This window comes from Erithacus rubecula (genome assembly GCF_903797595.1).
Source record: "Erithacus rubecula genome assembly, chromosome: 15".
Taxonomy (NCBI): Eukaryota; Metazoa; Chordata; class Aves; order Passeriformes; family Muscicapidae; genus Erithacus; species Erithacus rubecula.
The window spans coordinates 11389281-11410666 of record NC_136667.1 but is presented as its reverse complement, the minus strand read 5'-3'; the positions used below and the strand labels follow the sequence as shown (position 1 = coordinate 11410666).

Here is a 21386-nt window from a genome sequence, read left to right as displayed (position 1 = left end):
ACCAGAGAAATCATAACTTTTATGCTAAAAGTTTAGGATCATGGAAGACATCTTCAAATGCTTCAGCTTTAGCAGCTTAATATCAACACTTTCATCTTTACATATGTAGATATTTGCCATGATCCACAAATCTCAACCTCTTAAAGGGAAATTTTAAAGTACACACCTGTATCTGATTTTCAAAGATCAGCATAAAAAATGTCATTACTCAGCTCAGAGTATCAGAAGTCTTAAATACACAGTTCACAGCAGACAAGCTCATAAGCTCCAACACAAGTGTTTCCATACTGATCCCATAATCCTACTACTTTTCACTGTCATACTGGAAATCCAATCCTTTGCCTTGCAGGACAGAACAGCTCTGTTCCATAAACCAAAGGATCTCGATTTAAATCAGCAGCAAGGCTTGCAGAGCTGCCAGCCTCTGCTCTCCTGTAGAACTCTGAGTTTTGAGGTACTGGGGCTCAGAGTCTCCCCAGCCCAGAGGCACTGCAGAGCTCCAGCAGACACAGGCAGTGTGTATGGTAAAGCACAATGAAGGGGATTCTCCTTGCCCAAGGCAGAGTAACTCAACTTTCAGTTTAGAAGAAACATTAGGAAGCAACTTCAATGTCCCCCCTTCTTCTGCAGTTCTGTCACTTATTATATTTTTGTCTTACAAATGAAAGGCGAACAAAAGAATAGACAAAGTTAGCTATTTTGGATGGAAAAAAATAACAATGTCTCATGGGCTGGATTTTGAGCATAGTTCTGATCATTGCCTTTCCCTCCCATGGCTCAAAGAAAAAAAAAGTTATGGAGCATCTTCCACACAGGGATTAATATCTGTAAAAGACTGCAGGCTAATGGGTACAATAGAGAAAGTACAAAATTGTGTGTGGCATTGAGGAAATGCAGAGATAAGAAGTACTAGATGGGGACAATATTCTGAGTCAGGATAGCTGAGTCTTTCAGAAGCACAGGACCAGAAGATTCTACACCTGTTCTTGGGCAGTAAATTGCAGAGAATCTCATAACACTGGTTAATCCACAGAGGTTCACTTCAACCTTGAGGACCCAGATGAAAATGGAAAAATCAGAAATTCTGTCACTATACTTCACAACTGCTCTGCAAGACCATAAATACGATTATCCATCCCCTTAAGAAATGTTTCTGGCATGAAGAACTGCATGGCCAGCACTGTCTTGCAGAAGACCAGAGACAAAGGTCGTGCCACCACAATGGATCAGCAGTGCCAGAGAGTCTGGGGATGCCAGTGTACTATTCCTTCCTTGAGACAGGAGCATAGGGACACTGAATTCATGGATGGTCTGAACCAACACAGAACTGGGCTGTAAATAATTTCTGGCTCTTCAAGCATTATATGTGCTGCAATTATCACATTAATTTGGAGATATTAGTGGTTTAGATTAATATAGAAACAGTTTTTTTACAGTTTTGCATATCTAGACTTCAGTAATAGGTAAGTTCACCAGCTTAAAGAGGTAGAAAAAAGTGCACAAACCATCGAACATTGCTGGTTTCCTATTTTACATTTAACTGTACTGCTAGATTGAAACCAGTATGAAAGGAAAACACTTTTCTTGTTCTATCACTGAAATTTTTTAATTCAACAGTTCCTTTACAATACATTTGTAGTCAGCTGCTACCTACAGTAACTAAAATCTACAATACCAGAATGCCTGCAGGCATTTTTCCCATGGTTTATGAGCCATGACTTACCTAAAAACAGCTGATGAAAGGCTGTGGAACATGCTTGATTTATTTCTAGGAAAATTCTCAGAGGCAGACAAGGATACATGTATATAGATACATACTTTATGTTACAGGTTCCAAAAGTTTTGAGACCATTTCCCTAAGTTTTGTCAGCTGCAAATTTTCATTTTTGTAATATTTCGTAGTTTCTTTGACCTGTCAGTATTCCATTAGTGATAGCAATCAACATTTCAAAAATAAAAACTAGTAAAAATCTCAAGAGCTGTTCTCCAGAGATATACAGACTCTTTTGCTCAAAAAGAATTTAATAGCAATAGTGTCTCTGAAGAAAAATACCTCTTCAAATTATTTATTAATTGGAATGCTATTGCCTCACTCCAGGCATTAAATAGGAAGAGCTTACTGATATGTTTGTTTGGTCCTATGAGTTGGCTGCATCTCTGCTTTTCTTTTATTCCACATCATTCCACATCTCTACAAGATGCTACATACAAGAGCTCCCCTCAAAAGTATTTTGACACTAATTTTCAGTCAGTACACTGAGGCAGAGAGTGCAGTCAAAACTTGCCATGAAAGACTTTTCATCTACCAGCCCTAGCCCTGCTGAGACAGAAACATACATAACAAAGATAATCTTTTTTGATCAAAAACCTAAAGGGATAAAAGACAATTCAAAAGGTATCAGAGAAGAACAGAGCAAGTCACACTGTTTCAACCATTCCAGATGTAACATCACAGTAGCACTCACAGGATCAATGGGAACACTCAGGGATGTCTGAGTAGTTGCTGGCAGAAGACAGCTGAGCACTCTGCCCCTAAAACCCCTGGACCTATAGCACATATTTCATTTACCTTTCAGAATAGCAGCTTGTCTGTCCTTGAGCAGCATGTTTGATTTAATATCTCCTTGCAGCAGACTGGAAACACATCCCTCTTTTTGAAACATTTCAGTCATGATTACTTAACTAGATCATAAATTGATTGGTTTATTGTAGTATTTCAAAATGAAAACTTGAAGAGGTTATATTTTAACTTCTACTGGCAATATTAAGAGCAATGTGAAAAATTCATGGGGACTGGATTCATCTAAAACTGGAATGAATTTAAAACCAAAAGGAACAAAAGAGACAGACATAGGCTTTAATAAATCTGCATTGAAATAAAAACTTTCACTCTGTTAGATCTATAAAAGTACTCTCCAGAGCAGAAAAGATTAAAAGGTATGTTTAAAAGGCTAAGATATAGTGAAGTACACTGATCTCACAGTGGTGTGTTTAAGTCTACTTTATTGTACTTGTGAAAATCATCAGTTTTCCCTCACAATAAGGCAAGGAAGATCCAAGCAGATAGACAATTTAAAAGACATAAAAGATTTCATCAATCAACTCTAAAACTAATTTTTAAGTAAGTTCAAAACAATCATCCTATCATTTATCAGAAAGCAATAATTTAACAGCTCTATCACACAGCTTTGAGTCAGCATTTCTTTCAGTACAAACTAAAAAGTCAGCATAGAACAGCTATCACTAAAAGCCATCACTTGCCTTTTAAAAGGGAATTTAAATCAAAAAATTAAAAATCATATCTGTGGTTTGAAAGGTTCAGATTGCTAAATCTGGAAAAAAATAAATACCAAAAGATGTTACATTCTAATTGCTAAATAGGAGCCAGTTGAATGTATTTAATATTTTAGCAGAAAAATCACTGCTGCCTCATTGCAGCTGTCAGGGAGGCTCAGGGATTAATGTATCAACCTAGTGCAACAGATACTCATAATCCAAAGTAACACTGCTGCAGAGCATTAAGAAATACTACAGTAAAAGTAGTTTCTGTGTTACATAAAACAGACTCTGGAACACAAAGAGCTGCCTGTCCCTGGTTCCAATCCCTCAGCCTCCCAGTTCTACCCAGGGATGGAAGATGTGTAGCAAGCTGAACAGCTTCCATCCTCTACAATCTAACATATTGTAAATGATACATATTCATTGGACATTATAGGTGAGTCTCCCCTTCTGCAGGCTTAATTTCTTTAATCAGCAAGCCCATATTCACCTTCTTCCCTTTTAGAGTCTTAGGCAAAAGATCTCTAATCTTCTCATAGTTCAGGATTAATTACTAATACATGACTCAGGTCTTTCTATGGGTGCATTAGCTATCACACCTTAGAAATTAGTATTTCAGAGTCAGTGAAGTTACTTTTCCTTTTTCTCTAACCACTATCTGCACCAGCCCTTCACTAGCAGTGGATTACTTCATTCCCTATTCTAAAATCAGTGCTTAAACAAAAACCTGACAATTAAAAACGTATCTGAGGTAAAAGAACAAAGAGGTTGAATTTAAACAAAAAAAAAAAAAATCCTAATTCAAATTTCTTAAGAAAATTTAATTTACACTGCATTTAGAATAATTTGCATCTCCATCTGTCAGTGACATATGACTTCACAAGAAGATTCTCACATGCATATTCATTTTTGCTACTTTTCCCCCGACCAGGATGTTTTGTATTGGTTTTCTACAAAAGCAAAATCATCATAGAAAAGCCCTGCTCTACTCTGCCTTGATTCACCAACACCTTTTTTCTTGTCACAGTTCAAAATTCCTCATTTTGTAGGATCTTATAACAGAAATTTTTAGTCCTCAAAAATACAAGACAATAAGTAACAGCCTAAGTACAGCCAACTTTTACCAACAAAATAGTAACACAATCCATAAAATGCTAAGGGATACAACATTTTATTCCTGATAATTTAGATTTGCATTTCACTAACCAATGAAGTATTATAATATAAACCATTAAATTTATACGCTAATTACTTGGCCATCTGAATATACATAAATCCTCACCACATCAACCTAAAGTCCTGAGGAAGTGCTACCAGAAACACGAGTCTCATTACACTCTGCAGGTTTCCAATTCGTGGCACAGACTTGTTCTTGGTGAACATTGACACGGTTCAAATGACTGCAAGGGATGTGGCTGGTGTACAACCCCTTCAGTAAAACTCACCACCTGTGACTGGGACTGCCAACATTGACAGCAGGGCAAGGAGACAGCAAACAAGGGATTCTTGGACTGGAAATCATGAGATGAAAGACATCCCAGTCCCTGGAATCTACAAGGTGTCCAGTGCAGTTACTGCTGCTGTTTCCCTTCTCCACTGCACTGAAATCCCAATGGCCTCAGGCAGCTACTCCTGAAACATCAGTTTAAGTTACCAGCAAACAACCTACATAGAATGACGTGTGAAACTGCCAAATAGGATAAAAACCCCATCTTAAAAATATATTACAGCCAACAACGATATATCATAACACTGGATAGAACACTGAAACAATTATTAATAGCTCTATTCTGAAAAAAAAAAAAAAGTCTAAACAGAAGAAGTAAAAAAGAAAAAAAGAGGCCTTTATCTCCCTAATACATTGCCCAAAATACATGTCATACTTTGAATTATATTTGCTTTAAATCTGTGATGATCTCATCAAAACAAACCAATATGTGGTTACATAATCATTCATCTAGTGGCCTTTAGATGATAACACTCAGTGTAAATATTTGGGGTCAGAAAAAGCTAAGCTTTTTCATCCAGATTCCAACCATGCAGTTCCTACTCCTGCTTAGAGAGCAAGATATCCCTTCTCAAGTCCCCGCGTTTTATATTCTTTTCTCCTAAGAATATTCAGAATAAAGGAGAGAATTATCTAAAAATGCATTACAGCCTGAAGCACATCAGTATTTCCATATTCTAGCAACTTCAAAACAAAGGCTTAACTAAGAGCTTTAGACTCCAATTCCTGAACTAGAACACACCAGCACCATGACGTGCTCCTGTGGTACCTGTAACCTGGACTAAAGCTTAGGATAAAGCATCACTTGTTGATAAAGCCAAATCTTGCTTAAATTAAAAAGGCTGGTCCATAATCTCTTCAAACAAAGAAAACTGAATGACAGCCTTAGGACACATCTGCCTTAGGACACTCTTCATATTAAACAAAAAATTCCTTTTATTTCTGACTACGAAACCTGCCCTGCCTCATACTAATATTTCCCAATTTCTCTACTATGTGCTGCAATACACTAAAAGTAAACACAATGGTGAAACAAAGTATATACAGTGTTAAAGATATCATAGAAAAGCTTTTCCTCAGTCCTGTATGCATTATTACAATAATTATGGTATCAGTAAAAGCCTCTAAACTTCAGCTGATTGTGTTTTTTAAACACAACAAAATCATGGCTTAAAAATAGGACAAATAAAACAAATTAACTTAATTAAAAGTAATTAAGAAAAAACCTGACAGGTTCTGGGAACCAGAGGCAGATTAAGCTGCTTATCCAAGTATGTCCTGGTGTTCTGAAGGCCAGACCAATGGTTCTGGAGCACTGCAGACCCAGGGGAAAAGGAACTGATGGGCAGTCTCCTGAGCTGTCATTTCCTATCTGTGTCCCTGAGGCTGCTATCATCTTCCTGGGAGGAAAATGCACTCCTTTGAATGAAATGAGGCTTGCCACCAAGAAATACTGGTGCTGTCAGTGCTTTAATTTTTCTTCATCTGCCCTTTTTCACCACACACCAGTATGAATTTCCTCTCTAGCCATCAGCTGTAAGAAAAAGCAACACAAGTTAAGTCTTTTTACAGCTGCAAGTTATGTTCATAGACCCATATTTTGAAAAATGTGTACGTATTCATAGGAAATTTTGTCCCTTTAATTTTAATTCAAGGTTTTGAAAAGACAGAAACAATAAAAAAACCATACACAATATAAGAGATTCTTCCAAATATTACAAAGCATTTGGGAATCACGTATACAAATCAAAAGGGGAAAAAAAAGGAGGAAGTAATTAATTAGATATATTTTGGGACATATTCCCAAATAATGCAGAATTCAGTCAAGCTATGTTTATTATGTAAGTTCTGAAAACAGCCCATTGTTTCAAAAAACAGTAACCTCTTTTACAGGGGACAGAAAAGATCCAGGTCCCTAAAGAAGTCAGTACTAGAAATAAGGAACACAGAATTTTGTACTTACTGAACTGCCTAAAAAGATCACCAAAACAATAACTCAGCAAAACAGATGTTTCCTACAAACACACTTCTCTTAATTCCAAACAAGTATCAGTCCTTAACTGGCTGAAGTGGAATTATTTGGCAAAGAACTGGAAGGGAATTATAACTGACCAGCTGAGAATTTACCACTGAAAAAATTATCCTTGCACAACTCTTTCTGGAATAAAATAGAATTACAAAAATTATTTTAAGATTGGTATTAAACCACCATTCTGGAAGAAGGCCTAGATATACTAAAGTCACGTTCAAAATCCACAACAGTTTACAAGAACAACTGGCCTATCATTTTAGGATTAGACTACAGTCATGTTTCTGCCACTTTCTTAAAGTTTCAATAAAATTATAAACATGCAGTTTTAATTTCTACAGACTGGTCAGTCATAACTTTCAGTGTTCAAAACTGAAGATCTCTTTTAAAAAGAAAAACATCATAATAAACACATAATAATTAAGGATGGAAGGTACCTTTTGAGATCATGTCTCACTACCAGAGTTTCCTACAAACTCTGCTTTAGATGGCTTTTTTCCTTACTTTTTTCCTTTTTTGGTTACAAATTTCTCTTTTGCAATACAAACAAAATTTAGCTCTGGCTCCTATCTACACTTAATCTTAATTGCCTAATAACTCCAGCTAGCTGTCTTTAGGACATCAAGAAACACCTGTGTTTACTCATTTACATTAAGTTATCTTGGTTGTGAATAGAAGGTTGCAAATTCTGTACATCAAATTACAAACTGGAGGTATAGGAACAAATAATGGAGAAAAAGGTTTTGCTACAAATTCTAACTGCTCCTTCACTAAATCTGAAACAAAGAACTGCTACATGAACAGTAATGACTGAAAAGTAATGTCTTAGGTTACAGTGTGACAGGTAACCTAAAACAAGGTGGAGCAGTTCATTATCTCTCCCATGATCCATCCTCCCTCCAGGGGGATATCTTCTGTTAATGGGCCACTAAGTCTCATTGCATGACTGGCAAAATTACACCATCCCACTTTGAGATGCTCCACCCAGAGGGAGCAGCCAAGCTTTCAGACCTGGATATAATCCGAGGTTAGGAACACTACAGTCTTTTTCCACAGGATTCCCAGAGGAAGACCAGTCCCTTCTACACCACCACTTGACCTTCAGAGGAAAACCAGATGCTTCTACAGCATCACTGTTTCAACAGACCCACATTTATCACTCCAGGAGGACTGCAGCCACCATTTAATTGGACTGCTACCAACATCCTGATGACAAGGCATCAGGTTGTATTCTGACTCCATCACTGGTTTTGTACTATTGCATTTCTTTTAATTTTCCTATTAAATTGTAGCTCAGAATCCCTCACTGGTTTGCTTTAAACTAGAACAAGTAAAACAAAAAACATAATTTAAAGAATACAAAACGGATAAAGAAAATTGGTTTGAAATCATTTGGTTTGACATTGCAAAGAATGAAATTTTCCTTTCACCTCAATAAAGCAATGTGCATAGACAGAGACACAACACTTGTAAAGAAATCAATAATGCTGTATTTGGCTCCTGAGGGAATCCTCCCTCTCACTCTGCTCACTCAAAAACTTCAAAGATTTCCTTCACATAGCAAATTCCAATACCACAACAATGTCCCCTAAAATACTAGAAAGGATTAATATCTCAAAAATACAACACCTGGTTCCTTAAACATATGCTGATTTTTGTTTCCTGTTATGGAAAGGCAAATAGGTTTTAAACAGCCTAGAGATTTAATATTTCCCTTTTATGTCAGGTCTACAGCAGTGGTCCAATCATTTTGCCAGTCATAAAAGGAGAGTGCTTTGCAGCTTGTTTTTGTTTTCCTTTATAATAGAGGTATTAAAATAATTTTCACAAAGACCATTTTTTATGTAAAGAAAGAGTTCAGTATGAATTACTTCACAGGCTTCTCCCCTTGCTGAACCACACACTAACTAAGCACTATGCTGCACAAACAAGCCCCATCCCACAGCTGGCAGAGAAACCACACCAGTTTCCATTCACCTTTGTTAAAAAATATATATAATTATTTAAGACTTGAAGGATTTTTCTCTCAATGATGCTGCATGCTTGACACTGGTGAAGAAACACCCTTCTTCCTCTAAAAGCTAAGCAAGAAGACAAAACCCAGAACAGGAAATGAGTGCCATGGCTTCTAGGTAATTCAAGCAGATGACAGGATGGCAACAAATTCTGGGAAGCTGATTAGCCATGAGACCTGTTGAGGCAGTCAAATACATTCACTTGATCAACACTTCATCCTTGCAATGACACATCTGAACTAGTTCTTTCCACTTACAAAAACATTTGAATTCAGGTTGGCATGACAGACAGAAATTAAACACCTGGACAGAACAGACATTGCTATCACAACTTCCATGAAAGCAATTTTGACATTCTTTGATTAATTCTTGACCTTGAATTTTTTAAGCTATTCAGTGTTGAGGGTACAAAATTAGCCAAAAAATAATATTTTTGAGATCTCCTACACTCCTTAACAAGCTCAGCAAACCTGATAGTTAAGTACACACACGGGACTATAAACAAACACAGCTTATAAGCTTTAGATAGCCTAGCTCAGTAGCTGTCTATGCATCCACTATTTTGGAATCTACACAAACTGCACATTATTACATATCAACAACTATGCCACAAGTCATTAATGGAAATGGTTTATCCACACATGTTAGGCCACATCAGTTTGTCCACCCCACATATGAGAAACAGGTAACACCTGTTTACTATTCAGCCTCTAAAATTAGAAAGGTAAAACAACATTATCTGCATAATGAGTAATTTGTTTCTCCAACACCTTCACAAAATACAATCACACCCCTAGAAGGCACTTGCTTGAAAAAGCTGCACGTAAATTGCACAGCTGGTTTTGCATTAGTTTTCATTAGATTTGGTGCAAATTTTAGTAGTGCTACCAGTGAAAATAGCACCTTCTATTTTTGAAGCAAGGATCAGGCGAAGGCAAGTGATGAGAAAGGGAAGCTTTCTGGTTGAAAGTGTAATTACTTGCACTTTTAACCAGAGATCTGGACATTAGCTAGATCTACAATTTCACCTTTTCATCTGACTTGCTTTCGTTTATAGATTTCTATTTAACTGACTAAAAAGCTTAGCTTTAAAATATTTATACCATTCTTGGCATTTGTACTTTTGCTAGGCAGTTTTGGTCCACAAACCAACTATGAGGAAAAAAAAAATACTGTTTTGCAAGTACATCACAAAAGCAAACTTCCAGGTGCCCCTGCACAAGCCTTACCTGCATCATGGTCACCAAGTGGCAGGGATTCAACAGGTAAATTACAGTTCTGGTGGCAAACTTGAACCCCACCTCCAGCCCAAAGATGAGGCAGAGCAGCACCAGCAGTACATTCTTGCCCAGGCTCTCCTGCTTAGTCTGCGGCTGCTGCAGCAGCAGATTCTCCAGCTCCCGGACATGCTGCTGCCTGAGCTTCCACAGCGACACGAGGATCTCCACGGTGCCCACACTGAGGAAGACCAAACTCTCCAGCAAGCGCTGCTGGCCGGAGAGAAAGGCGGCACATTCCGGCCCTCCATTGCCGGCAAAGCTGGGGTCCACCCCGCCATACATCCAGTCCAGGAGGTTGTGGAGACTGTAGCGAGACATGGCGGGACAGTACCTCTTCTTCAGGAACAGGCAGGAGCAAGACGGAATCAAAATACTGCTGGGCTGACGAAGCACGGAACGCCAAGACGCTCCCACTGCAGTCGTTCCTTGGCAGCCTCTGCAAGAAGCGGGCAGCTCCGCTGGGGACACGGGCAGTGCTTCCCTTCCGCGGCCCGGAGGAGTCCCGCACGCAGCAGCCTAAGGGGAGGCAGAGGCCGCAGCTCCACGGAGCCTGCCAACTCCAGATCCCCCACCCCGGGACCCCTCTTCTCCCCGCCCGGCTCTGCCGCCCACCGCTCCTAATCCCCGGCCAGCGCCGCATCCAGCCCCCTCAGCCTGCCCCCCTGTCCCTCCACAACCCCCTGTCCTCCCCCCTTCGCGCATCCCCCGCATCCGCGGTGCGGTACCTCCGCGGGCGGGCTGGTGTCAGGGAACGGCAGGCCCGGCGCCCCCGGCCATGGCGCCGGCCCCGGCGAGGGGCGGGAAAGAGGAAGCACCACTGCGCTCAGCGGCAGTGCCGGCACGGCCGAGACTCCGGGCCCGAGCAGGCGGGCCGCTCCCCGCGGCTAGCCCGGCCCTTGCCCGACGCCGCAGCATCACCCCACCAACGTGCCTGACTCACGCCGAAAAATGGACGAGTCCCCCGAATTGGCTGCGCCCGGCCGCCCGCTCCTCCCTCCTTCACGGTTGCGCCCGCCTCCCTCGGCGGGTGCGCGCTCCCCCTGCTGCCGCTGATTTCGCGCGGTCCCCCCTTTCTCCTCCTCCTCCCCCTTATCGCAGCTGCCCGCGGCTCGTCCCCTCAGCGCCACCGACCGAGAGGGCGGCAGGGACCGGGCACAACCCTGCACGCCCGTCAGCGTGGTCCTGTTCGCCGACTTGATCGGCAGCGACCTCAACTCGATAAACGAGTTTTTCAAGTGCCATTGCAGCAGATATGGGTAGGTCGGCCGAGGAAGGGACAAACCCGAGCGGGACTCCAGCTCAGCTCGGGTCTGGACATGGGCAGGTGCCTGCAGCCAGGTGTGCCAAGTGTCGCACACCGGTGCCTGCAGCCAGGTGTGCCAAGTGTCGCACACCGGTGCCTGCAGCCAGGTGTGCCAAGTGTCGCACACAGGTGCCTCCAGCCAGGTGTGCCAAATGTCGCACACAGGTGCCTGCAGCCAGGTGTGCCAAGTGTCGCACACAGGTGCCTGCAGCCAGGTGTGCCAAGTGTCGCACACAGGTGCCTGCAGCCAGGTGTGCCTCGTGCCTTGCACACAGCGCAGACTCCATTTGTCTTTGTGCTTAGGCGATTTACTGCCATGTGTGCCCTGTGTACTAGAGTCCAGGTTTGGTTCCTGGTTTGTGGCATTGTGAAGAGGTTGTCTTGCAAATAAGTTACTCTGTGTCTGAAAGGTAACGGTCTGTGGAGATCCAGAGAGGGTAGCAGGTTACGGAAATATTTTCAAGGCAATCAGAGCTATGGACATGCCCTGAGAGCTGCCTCCTACAGCTTTTATTTCACATTACCCACATGCAGCACATTGGTTTCCCCATCCTGATCATTTCAGGGCTTTCCCTCTTCACAGAATAGCATTAGGATAGCACCATCACTGGCCAAACTGTTGACCCTGATTAATTGAAAATAAAAACTTAGTTCCACAATTAAGTCTGAAAGGTCCAGATATCAGTACTGGGTGAGTCAAAATTATTTCTATATAGACACAGGGGCAGCAACACCTGGTATGTCGCTGCCATTCTGCTGTGGAGGAAATTACTCCATTTTTGTGAAAGAAGGGGTCCCACCAGGCTTTTCCAAAATCTTCAAGGACTTCTTTCCACAATTTGAGCTTAATAAGAATTCTATAAAATGCTGCTTTTTCAGTCACTACTGATTGGTTAAAATGCCTACTGTTGCTCTAAACCTGCAGCACCATGTTCGTGTAAATGCCTCCCCCGATTAACTGGCCACACACACACCTGCAACACACGCATGCTGCATAACCCTGCTCACAGCCTGAATACTCAAAACAAGCAGTTCATCACTAATAACAATGTTTGGCAGTTTTCTTCTTCATCCATTTCTAGTATGCAGGATTACTTTTCAATAAGATACTCTATTTCTAAAACACAGGATTACTGCTCACAATGCACAGAATATTTTCTCTTAGGCATCTACCAATTGGATTATCTGATGTCATGAACAACCTGGGACAGATCTGTCCCTTTCCACTCCCTCAGTCACACACGAGAGAACAGCTGCTACTGCTAGAGGCAATTCCAGGCAGTTTTATACCCTGTCTTTGTATTTCAGCCTCTCACCTCCGGCAGTGTTTGGGGTCTGTTTCTTTGACTTCTTTCCTGAGCTTATCTTTGGTGAAGTGAAAAACCCTTTCCATTAGAAGAGCAGTACACTGTCAAGATGTAAAAGCAGGGGAAAGTCAGAATTAAAATGAATCAGCAAAGTTTGCTCTGAGATAAAGAAAACAGTTTATCTGCACATTGATGACTTGTGTTGAAATGAAGAGGTCAAACAATACAGTCTGTCTGCAATACAGGTGGAGGAGACGCCTGAAAAATGGGAATATTTCTTTGTAGTTTCATACTCTATATGAGTAAACACAGTCTCTGAAGTTGTTTGGAGCTGGGGGGAAAAATTTTTTTGTTGAGTCTGAAAAAATGGATCTACTATAAAATACGTGTTCTTAAGAAAATGAAAGTTTCCATCCACATATTCTCCTTAAACTTGAAGTATCTTGAGAACTAACAAAAAGATGACTGCACTTTTCACACATCAGCAGCTAAACATTTATGCCTTAGAATGCTCCATTTTGTGTTTGTGTCCTGTGTTGTTTAGCCCTTTTTCAGTTTTCAATGCATGTGCTTTATTTTATGTGCAGTACTAGCCCCATATTATTACTAAGTATAATAAAAAGCATTTTACAAGGAACCATCCAAACTCTTTCTCTTGGAAGCTGATCCTTAACAGCACTTTCCCCAGTCTCTAATTGTTTGTTAGAGTTGATTTAAGCTGTAACTGGTATACATAGGAGGTACACTCTAAATCTACATAAATTTGCAGGTAAAAGAATGTGTGTTTTCTATTTTTGTTCTGTTTTTCCACAGTTTATTGAGTACCATGATGAATTACTGAAAACCCTTTTGGCTACAACTGAGTTCTTAGTTTTAAAACTAAGAATTAATTTCAGAATATGAGACACTGTCACTATTTATGAACCTCAACCTGAGAGACTCAGAACACTGTGTCTTCCCTCACCTTCTATGTAAAATTTACTTTTGTTATTAAAACCACAGTTATATTTGGTGTTCAAATTCAGAGAACTGCTATAATTTAACATAATGTAAAACAAATGTAATGGTAGTCTCAGAAACTGAGAAAGGTAGGAAGGAGAACTATAACATGGTGTAACCTATAGTTAATTAAATTGTGTTAAATTTGTACCATTTAATTCTGTCATGGAATATTATGTGGCCAGGTCTATTATGTTATATCATTGTGTTATCACAGTGTATTTTTATGTCTTGGGATACTTGAGAAGGAGGTGTTAGATACCTCATCTTTACAGTGAGTGATCAAGCAGTGTCCATCTTTCACAAAGATTTCTGAGCCAAATCTGCATTTTGTTAGAATCTCCCATCATTTATTATCATACACAGGTATCAGTCACACACTTGGATATTTCTGTGAATATAACCCCTGAAACTAGTTGCTTTAAAATACCAAAAAGCTGCTCTTATACCTTTATGTTGGGCTTGCATAACAAGGCTTTGGTAGTTGAGGGAGCTACAGGGGTGGTGGCTCTTGTGAAGCTGCCAGAAGATTCCCTGATGTCCAGCAGAGCCAAGGCTGGCTGGCTCCAGGACAGGCTAGCTGCTGAACAAGGCTGTGTCCAGCACCAACAGAGACAGCAGTTCTGGGATAACAGTTTTCAGAAGGCAATAACCCCTGTGCAGCTGTAGACGAAGAAAGAAGTGAGAATAAGTGAGAGAAACAATTACATACAGCAAAGAGAGAGGTGCTGGGGCTCAGATTCACCTGTAGCCCATGGTAAGGGCCATGGTGAGGTATGTCTTTAGTGTGTCTTAATAAGTTATTGAGGAAAAGTGGGTATACTGGCATGCTTTCTGTGCAAGCTAATGCATTTCACAAAGAGTAGGAGCCTCACATAGGACACAAGATGGCACATAGTGCCATCCTACAGAAAGTTTACCCATTTCACTGAACAGTCTGGAAGCAGCTGCCAGCCCTCTGGTGGTTGCTCAGCCCCTGAAATTCTCATCCCAATGCTCTGTAACTAATACAATAACTCACACACACACTTTGTTTTCAATAGCAGTACAAGTTTTGTTGGTTTACCCCTTGAGATGTTGCTATAAACACTTTTCTACACATAGGAAATTAAATAGTTACAATTTACTATTAATCAGGCTGAGAGAGTTGAGGGTGTTCAGTCTTGGAGAAGAGAAGGCTCCAGGGAGGCCTTAGAGCACCTTCCAGTGCCTAAAGGGGCTCCACCAGAGCTAAAGAGCAAGTTTTGACAAGGGCATGGAGTAATAGGTCAAGGAAGAATGGCTTTAAACTGAAAAAGAGATGGTTTAGTTAGATACTAGGTAGTAAATCTTCCCTCTGAGGATGCAGCAGCTTGGTCTAGTGGAAGGAATGAGAATCCAACCCTGGCCATTCTATGATTCTATGTTACTCTGAATTGAACTAGTTCTATTCTAACAGAATATGACACACCTGCATAAGACACAATATGGAAATTTTACTTAAAATTCCAAGAATATGTGCCTGTTTCTGCAAAAGGGATGATGGCCACGTGGTCACTGAGATCTTGGCTGGGGCCTAGGCACAAGAAGCATTTGGATAGAATAGAGGTTTGGAAAAGGAGTCAATGTTTGCAGGAAGGAAGGCAGGAATTGTGTTCTCCTGTTAGTTCTCAGATGAGATGGGGTAGAAAGGAACTAGCTCTAAACTGCAGCAATCATTGGGCTGACAATTTGTGATAAATAACTTGAACTAAGTTTTCTTGAAATATATTAGGATTGCATTTATTGTAAAGGAGGTGATGTTTAAATATAAAAGGGGTTTTCTGTGTTATTTGTTGAGGGCAATGTAGTGCCCTGTGCTTGAAGGAAATAAGAAAATATTTATCTCATGCAGATTTAATATCTCAGCTTATGTTCTCATCTTGGTGTACAGATGAATCACATAGTCGTTCATTCATAGTCTTCATTCATCCTACATCAGTGAATTGCTGCTCACAGTTTCTAGTAATAGAGCAGGGGATGCAAAAGAGTTTTTCAGGTCTGTGATTTCCAGATAGCTCAGCCTCTCTTAAGCTTTTTCATAAATCTTAAAAATATTTACCACAGAGCTTTCTATATTTATCAGGGTTCATGATTTGTGTACATATGAGCATTTTCACAGCTTGGCGGATGGCATCCACATGTTTCAGAGCTGGGAGCTGAGTTTTCTCCCGTGGCTGATTACTGCAAATATTTCTTCCACAGTCCCAACCCTGACACAATCCCTTCTTGCCTGGATGAGGGGTCAGTGCTATGGTACTCAGCACAGCTTGTTACCCAGCATACCATATGGACTCAGCAACAGATTTTTCTATTTATCCAGGAGCATGTCATTGTAAAAGTTATCCAAAGAAGGGGGAAAGAAGAACAAAACTCCTTATATTCCAGGTTAAAACATTTCAGGCTATTCCTGGTTTTCAGATCTATTTGCTGCTATTGAGTCCAAAGACCACAAATGGCTGCTATATAACCTAAAAAAATTCTAGAGGTTCAGCCCACAAACAGAATAAAGTACAGTTTTCTCATTAAAAGATTCTTTAAAATCTTCATCACAATAGTAGTGCATGCTTTCTCTTACTTCTGTAGTGCAGTGAGATTCTAGGATCTACAAATTATGTAAGTGAAAAAAGGATATTTAAAAAATACCTGGTATCTATATAAAATTTGCTTTTCTTAAAACAAAATGAAACAAAACAAAACAAAACAAACAAAACCCCAACCAACAGGAAAGAAATTATCAGTCAAGCAGACAAGTGCAATTTGGTGAACATTTAATGGAAAGTTTGTATTATCTGTGGGGTGGCAGACAGTTCTTATGCAATCATTCATGTGCTGTATAAAAGAGTTTAAATGTCCCCAGGAGTTGGTCTTTTGAGATATTTCTTTTGTAAAGGTTGAAGTACATTGGGTTGTACACACGTAGACAGTACCACATGAACTAATGTCACAAAGCAGGCGTGTGTGACCCACTCAGGTGAGGCATCTACCCTGTGACCTTGCCTGGAGACCATAGGAGTGTGCACAGTGGATTTGCCTGGGCTTCAAGACATTTTTCCCATTGCCACGTGTGTCAAATCCCTCTCTTCTAGATGATATTTTATGAAGAAAATCAGGCTAGACATCTGACTTGTGCAATTAACCTTTTGCTATAAAATTACTCACTTTTTAAACAGAGAACAAAATGGATCATGCACAGCAGGTAGGCAGCCCCAGTCCTGCTTGGCTTTAGCCTAGTTTCCACCTCGGAGGGAAAGAGTCTTAAAGAGCTAGAATTCTCACTGCTATTAAACAGCTGTCCTTTCCTTTCTTGGAAGCAGGCGATTTCTAGCAAAGATGCCATTGGTCACTGCCATGCTACAAAGGCAGTTCAAGGGAAGCTCATTTGAAAATAAAATTAGTACACTATGTGAGCAGCACCACTCACTGGAAATTTGGGATGGGAGCTTGTCTCGGTCTGAAAGACAGGTGTCTGCTAAGGAAGGCAGGAGGCTCCCTTGAAATGAAAAATGTAAACCACTTCTTTCTGAATTATTATAATTTTGAAATTAAGGGGCTCTCAGGTAAAGATATGAGAATGGGAATAACAGTTCTTTACTAGTATGTATAATAGAGCAAACAAACAACAACAACAACAGCATTAACAATAAACAAAACCACAAACCCAGTTTCACTCCTGTGGGCCGCAGGCAGTTTCCCCTTTGGTGCAGTTCCCGTCACAGCCAGCAGGGGCGCTGGGGGCTCCCGGCGGGCAGCGCAGGTGCGGTGATTCCCCCGCGGCTGCAGGGGGCGCTGTGGCGCGGGCTCGGGGAGCACGCGGTGATGGCGGCCGGGCCCAGACGGGAAGGGAGGGAAAAGAGAGGCTTTGCTTCACAAACCTTGGGACAGACGATCCCAGTGTCCCAGCAGGACTCTCAGAAGCAGCAGGCTGGGCCAGCAAGATGTATTGGCAGGCAGGGGGTGCGGCTGAAGAAGCAGCAGGGGCAGGGCACTGGAGGCGCAGCTCCCAGCAGGGCAGGGAGAGATGATGGCGATCAGGAGCCCAGGTTCCCCAGCAGATGGTGATAGGTCCCTTTTTTTAGTGGGGTAGCTGTTAATAAGTTGTTAATAAGTTCAGTGGCTGCTCTCACAAGCAGAGGTTCAACCCACAGCAGAAGAAGCAGCTCTGGGCTGTGTCTGGCAGCAGTGAATTCCCTTTCCCCAAGCAGCAGCTCCGACTGTCCTCCTCCAAAGCCGTGCTGCCGAATTCTTGGGGTACCTCTGGGTCTCCCTCCCGTTATCATGAGAGGAATGTTACATTTGTCTTTACAAACAAGCTGTAGATTTGATGGTAGATAAAGTTAGCACCTAGAGATAAAAGAAACAACTGGAGGGATTACACTGATTGATTGATGAATGGGGAAAGAGATTTGCCTTTACAAAGAAACTGTAGGTTTGCTGGTAAATGAAATTTGGTATCAGAAGATGAAAGAAGCAGCAGGGGAAATTATGAATTCTACAAGAATTAAAAATTAAAAGGGAGGATTATACATTAGAGGGGAATCTCAGGTGTCAGGCGTTCAGGGAAGTCTGTGCCTCTCGAGTACCTCAGCCAATGGGGAAAGAGAGAGGGAAAAGCAGCCAGGAAATTAGGATAAAAAAAGTCCCTCCTCCAACCACTTCGGGAAGAAATTTCATCAGAAAGAAGTGGAAAAAACCTGTTTATTTAACAGGCAAAGCACTGCCCAACACACACAAAAAAATGAACAATACCAAACAAGAAAACCTCTCGCTGCTCTGAAGAGATGACAAATTCAGAAAGCCTCTCTCCTGTGGGTGGTAGCTCGGCTCAGTCTGTTCTCAGTCCCTCCAGCGCTGGAAAATTCTATTGCCCAACCAGGTCCCAGTGGGCTGCAGGTGCAAGCTCCTGGTGCTTTTCCTTCCCCCACTTCATTCTCAAATCCAGCCTTAAAGGTACAAAACTTGTTTCTGGGCTAAACAGACAAATGGGGATACAATTCAACATCACAAAGTCACCCCAGGACAGTGGGACATTTCAGTATTTTAGTGACTTGCCACCTAACACCCAGGGGAATGTCTTAGACCTACAGACTTAGGTGGTTATTAGGCTTAATTGGTATTATTACTGTAGACCTCCTGAGACACTGAATATGGTTTACTATGGCTTATTTTTAACTTTCAAATTCTGTATTAGGAGGAATTGTCATTAAGTTATACCATAGAAAAATGAGTCTAAAGTTAAATCTTGAGTTGTTGGCTTAAAACTGTTCAAGCCTCCCGTTCATCACAAATCCTCTAACATTTTTATTGAATTTCCTTGTGCTTATGCCAACACTTTTTATAGCCTGTGAGCCATCCTTGTGCCCAGGGTAGCACCATAGAAGTCAGTGGCGTCATAATGGGGATTAATTTCACAACATTTCAGCCATCTAAGTTGATTTCCTCCAAATAAGCATAGGGCCCTGTGCTGCTGGAGGCAGTGGAAGCTCATTAAATGCCTGATGCACTTCTCATGGAGTCTTTTTTTTTTGTGGAAATACCTGTTGTTGTTCCCTTGTTTTGTGTGATAACTTCCCCAGGTTAATTATGTCTATTTGCAAGATCAATTGTGAAAGGCCCTACATTTTGTAAGTGGGATTTAATGGAAATTAATTTTGCATTTTAATGCAATTAATGGAAATTGCATTGAGGTAGCATTTGCTGGGTTTTCTATGTAAAAGAAAGTGAAAATTGAAAACAAGTGCCAGAAATTAATTGGTAGTTTTAGCATTAAATAAGTAGCAAAAGTAAAAGGAAATACATAGAAATTATGTTGCCATTTCTGTCCCGGCACTGCAAGGACTCTATGCATTTCAAGTGCTCTTACTTTGCAGAGGAGTATAAAAGCCTGTAATGTTTGAAATTATTATAAAAATAGGGGAAAAGATGAAACAGTAGCATTGATTATAAAGTTAATTTTGTAAGTAAACTCAAACAAGAAGTTGGTGGGTTCTCTTATCTAAAATTCCTACCTGAAGCATGGGACAAAGCTGCTTTCACAGGATAACTAGGGCAGATGACTTGCCAATGAAAGCTCTATGAGGAAGGGGTGTCCCACCTTATAAATTTGCTTTTTTTGATAAGAATTTGATATTGGGTCAAAGTTGAAGACACACGGGATTTGCATGTGCAGTCACATGGCAACCTGGTTTAGCATGCACATGCTCTGCACTGCAATATTTCAGTCTAAAGGCTTTTCTACTGTGGGAAGCCATTTCTGGGAAGGGAGGTGAATGTCAGTGTAACATTGAATAACACTGAATAGGGACATAGATTTTAATTCTCTAGCACAGCAGTGTTTTGTCAAGTTCCAGTATAAAACTAAATTTGATAGATAGCAGAGATAAGAAAGGGAAAGAGTGAACCTATGTTTAATTATGTGATCTGTCTCCTGTGTAGGCCAGTGGGCCAACTGAGAGAGTATCTACTACACTTCCCTGGAGGGAATGCCCTTAGGCACTAACCTCCATTGCTACAGTGAGGAAAATTCCCCTGCATGCTTCTGTGCTCTGTGCAATTTGCTTGTACCCCACTGGTCCTTCCCCCTTTGCTCTGCCCCTGAGCCCTCAGCCATTTACCTGTTGTTCTACCCTGCTCCCTGCTTTCCCTATATAAACCCTGCTCCCTCAGACCCTTTTGGAGCTGTCTTTGTTCCTTTGTGGCAGAAGCTCAATTAATTTCTCTGTGGAACACCATACAATGCTCCTGTCGCTCTCCAAAGCAGATTCACGAAGAGTTGCCAGGGAGCACAGCAGTGCCTATGCTACCTGAACATCCTTATCAGGACACTTCTCTGGGAAGGCCATGGAACTCCAGCTAACAGCACCCCACCATCAGAGTCTCCAAATTAAAATAATTCCTTTCTAATAGGAGAAGTTTGCTTATAAGAAGGAATGAAATTGTTATACAAGCCCAACACATTGCTGGTATTGGGGGAGTTTAGATCTTACTGTAACATACATAAGTCCAGTGTGAAAACATATATAACTACTTTGCTTTAAGCAACCCTTTAAATTCTAAGAACTAAGTTCTAGAGAACTAGAACTGAAAATCCTGTGCTACACATTTTGCACATGGTCTGTTTGCTGAGCAGCCTCTGCGGACAGAACTGACCCTCACTTGTGTGTGAGGGGAGAGAAGGTGCTGCCACTGCTGTGCTCTGGTGTCCTGGGCTGACACTTGGGCTGCTCCTAACTTTTCTCCTGAAGGGTGGTATTTTCAATGCTGATCAATAATATTTAAAGGAAAAACAGCCCTACTACTGTTGTATCCTTGATAAGGAAAAGATAAGGAAGGCATCTCTTGTTAGGCCTGATAATACAGTTGGATGAAATAATGAAAAATAATATTCTAGAACTTGGTAAGAGATGGAGTTTCTCAGGCTGCTTGTCCAGTGAATATAATGTACCTTTTGTTATCCTCCCTACTTTTGCAATGCCTTCTCATTTTCTCAAGCTGCTACAACTCTTTTATGTGGGGATGCTTCCATTGTATACCAATGAAGGAGTTAAATTTTCTAGGTCTCAGAGGCTAAAGCTGAAACTCCCTAGCATCACCTTAAGTATCATTGTGTGGTAAGAAAATAGGTCTGTAAGCGATACTATTCATCTGAG

The 21386-nt window shown here is 41.1% G+C and overlaps 1 protein-coding gene across 3 annotated transcripts in view; it reads right to left on the bottom strand.

The window, feature by feature from the left end:
* Window positions 1-11146, bottom strand: part of TMEM164 (transmembrane protein 164) — a 29901-nt gene extending 18755 nt beyond the window's left edge. Inside the window, exons 1-2 of one of the 3 annotated variants that reach the window (XM_079319274.1) lie at window positions 11051-11146; window positions 10060-10626 (exon numbers count right to left, since the gene is read on the bottom strand). In XM_079319274.1, coding sequence (XP_079175400.1) covers window positions 10060-10428 — 369 coding nt within the window. In that variant the 5' untranslated portion in view covers window positions 10429-10626; window positions 11051-11146. Of the gene's footprint in view, window positions 1-2569; window positions 2962-10059; window positions 10627-10835 lie in introns of those variants that run through there. The other 2 variants (XM_079319273.1, XM_079319275.1) reach the window with 2 other exon arrangements.
* Window positions 11147-21386: the final 10240 nt, after the last annotated feature.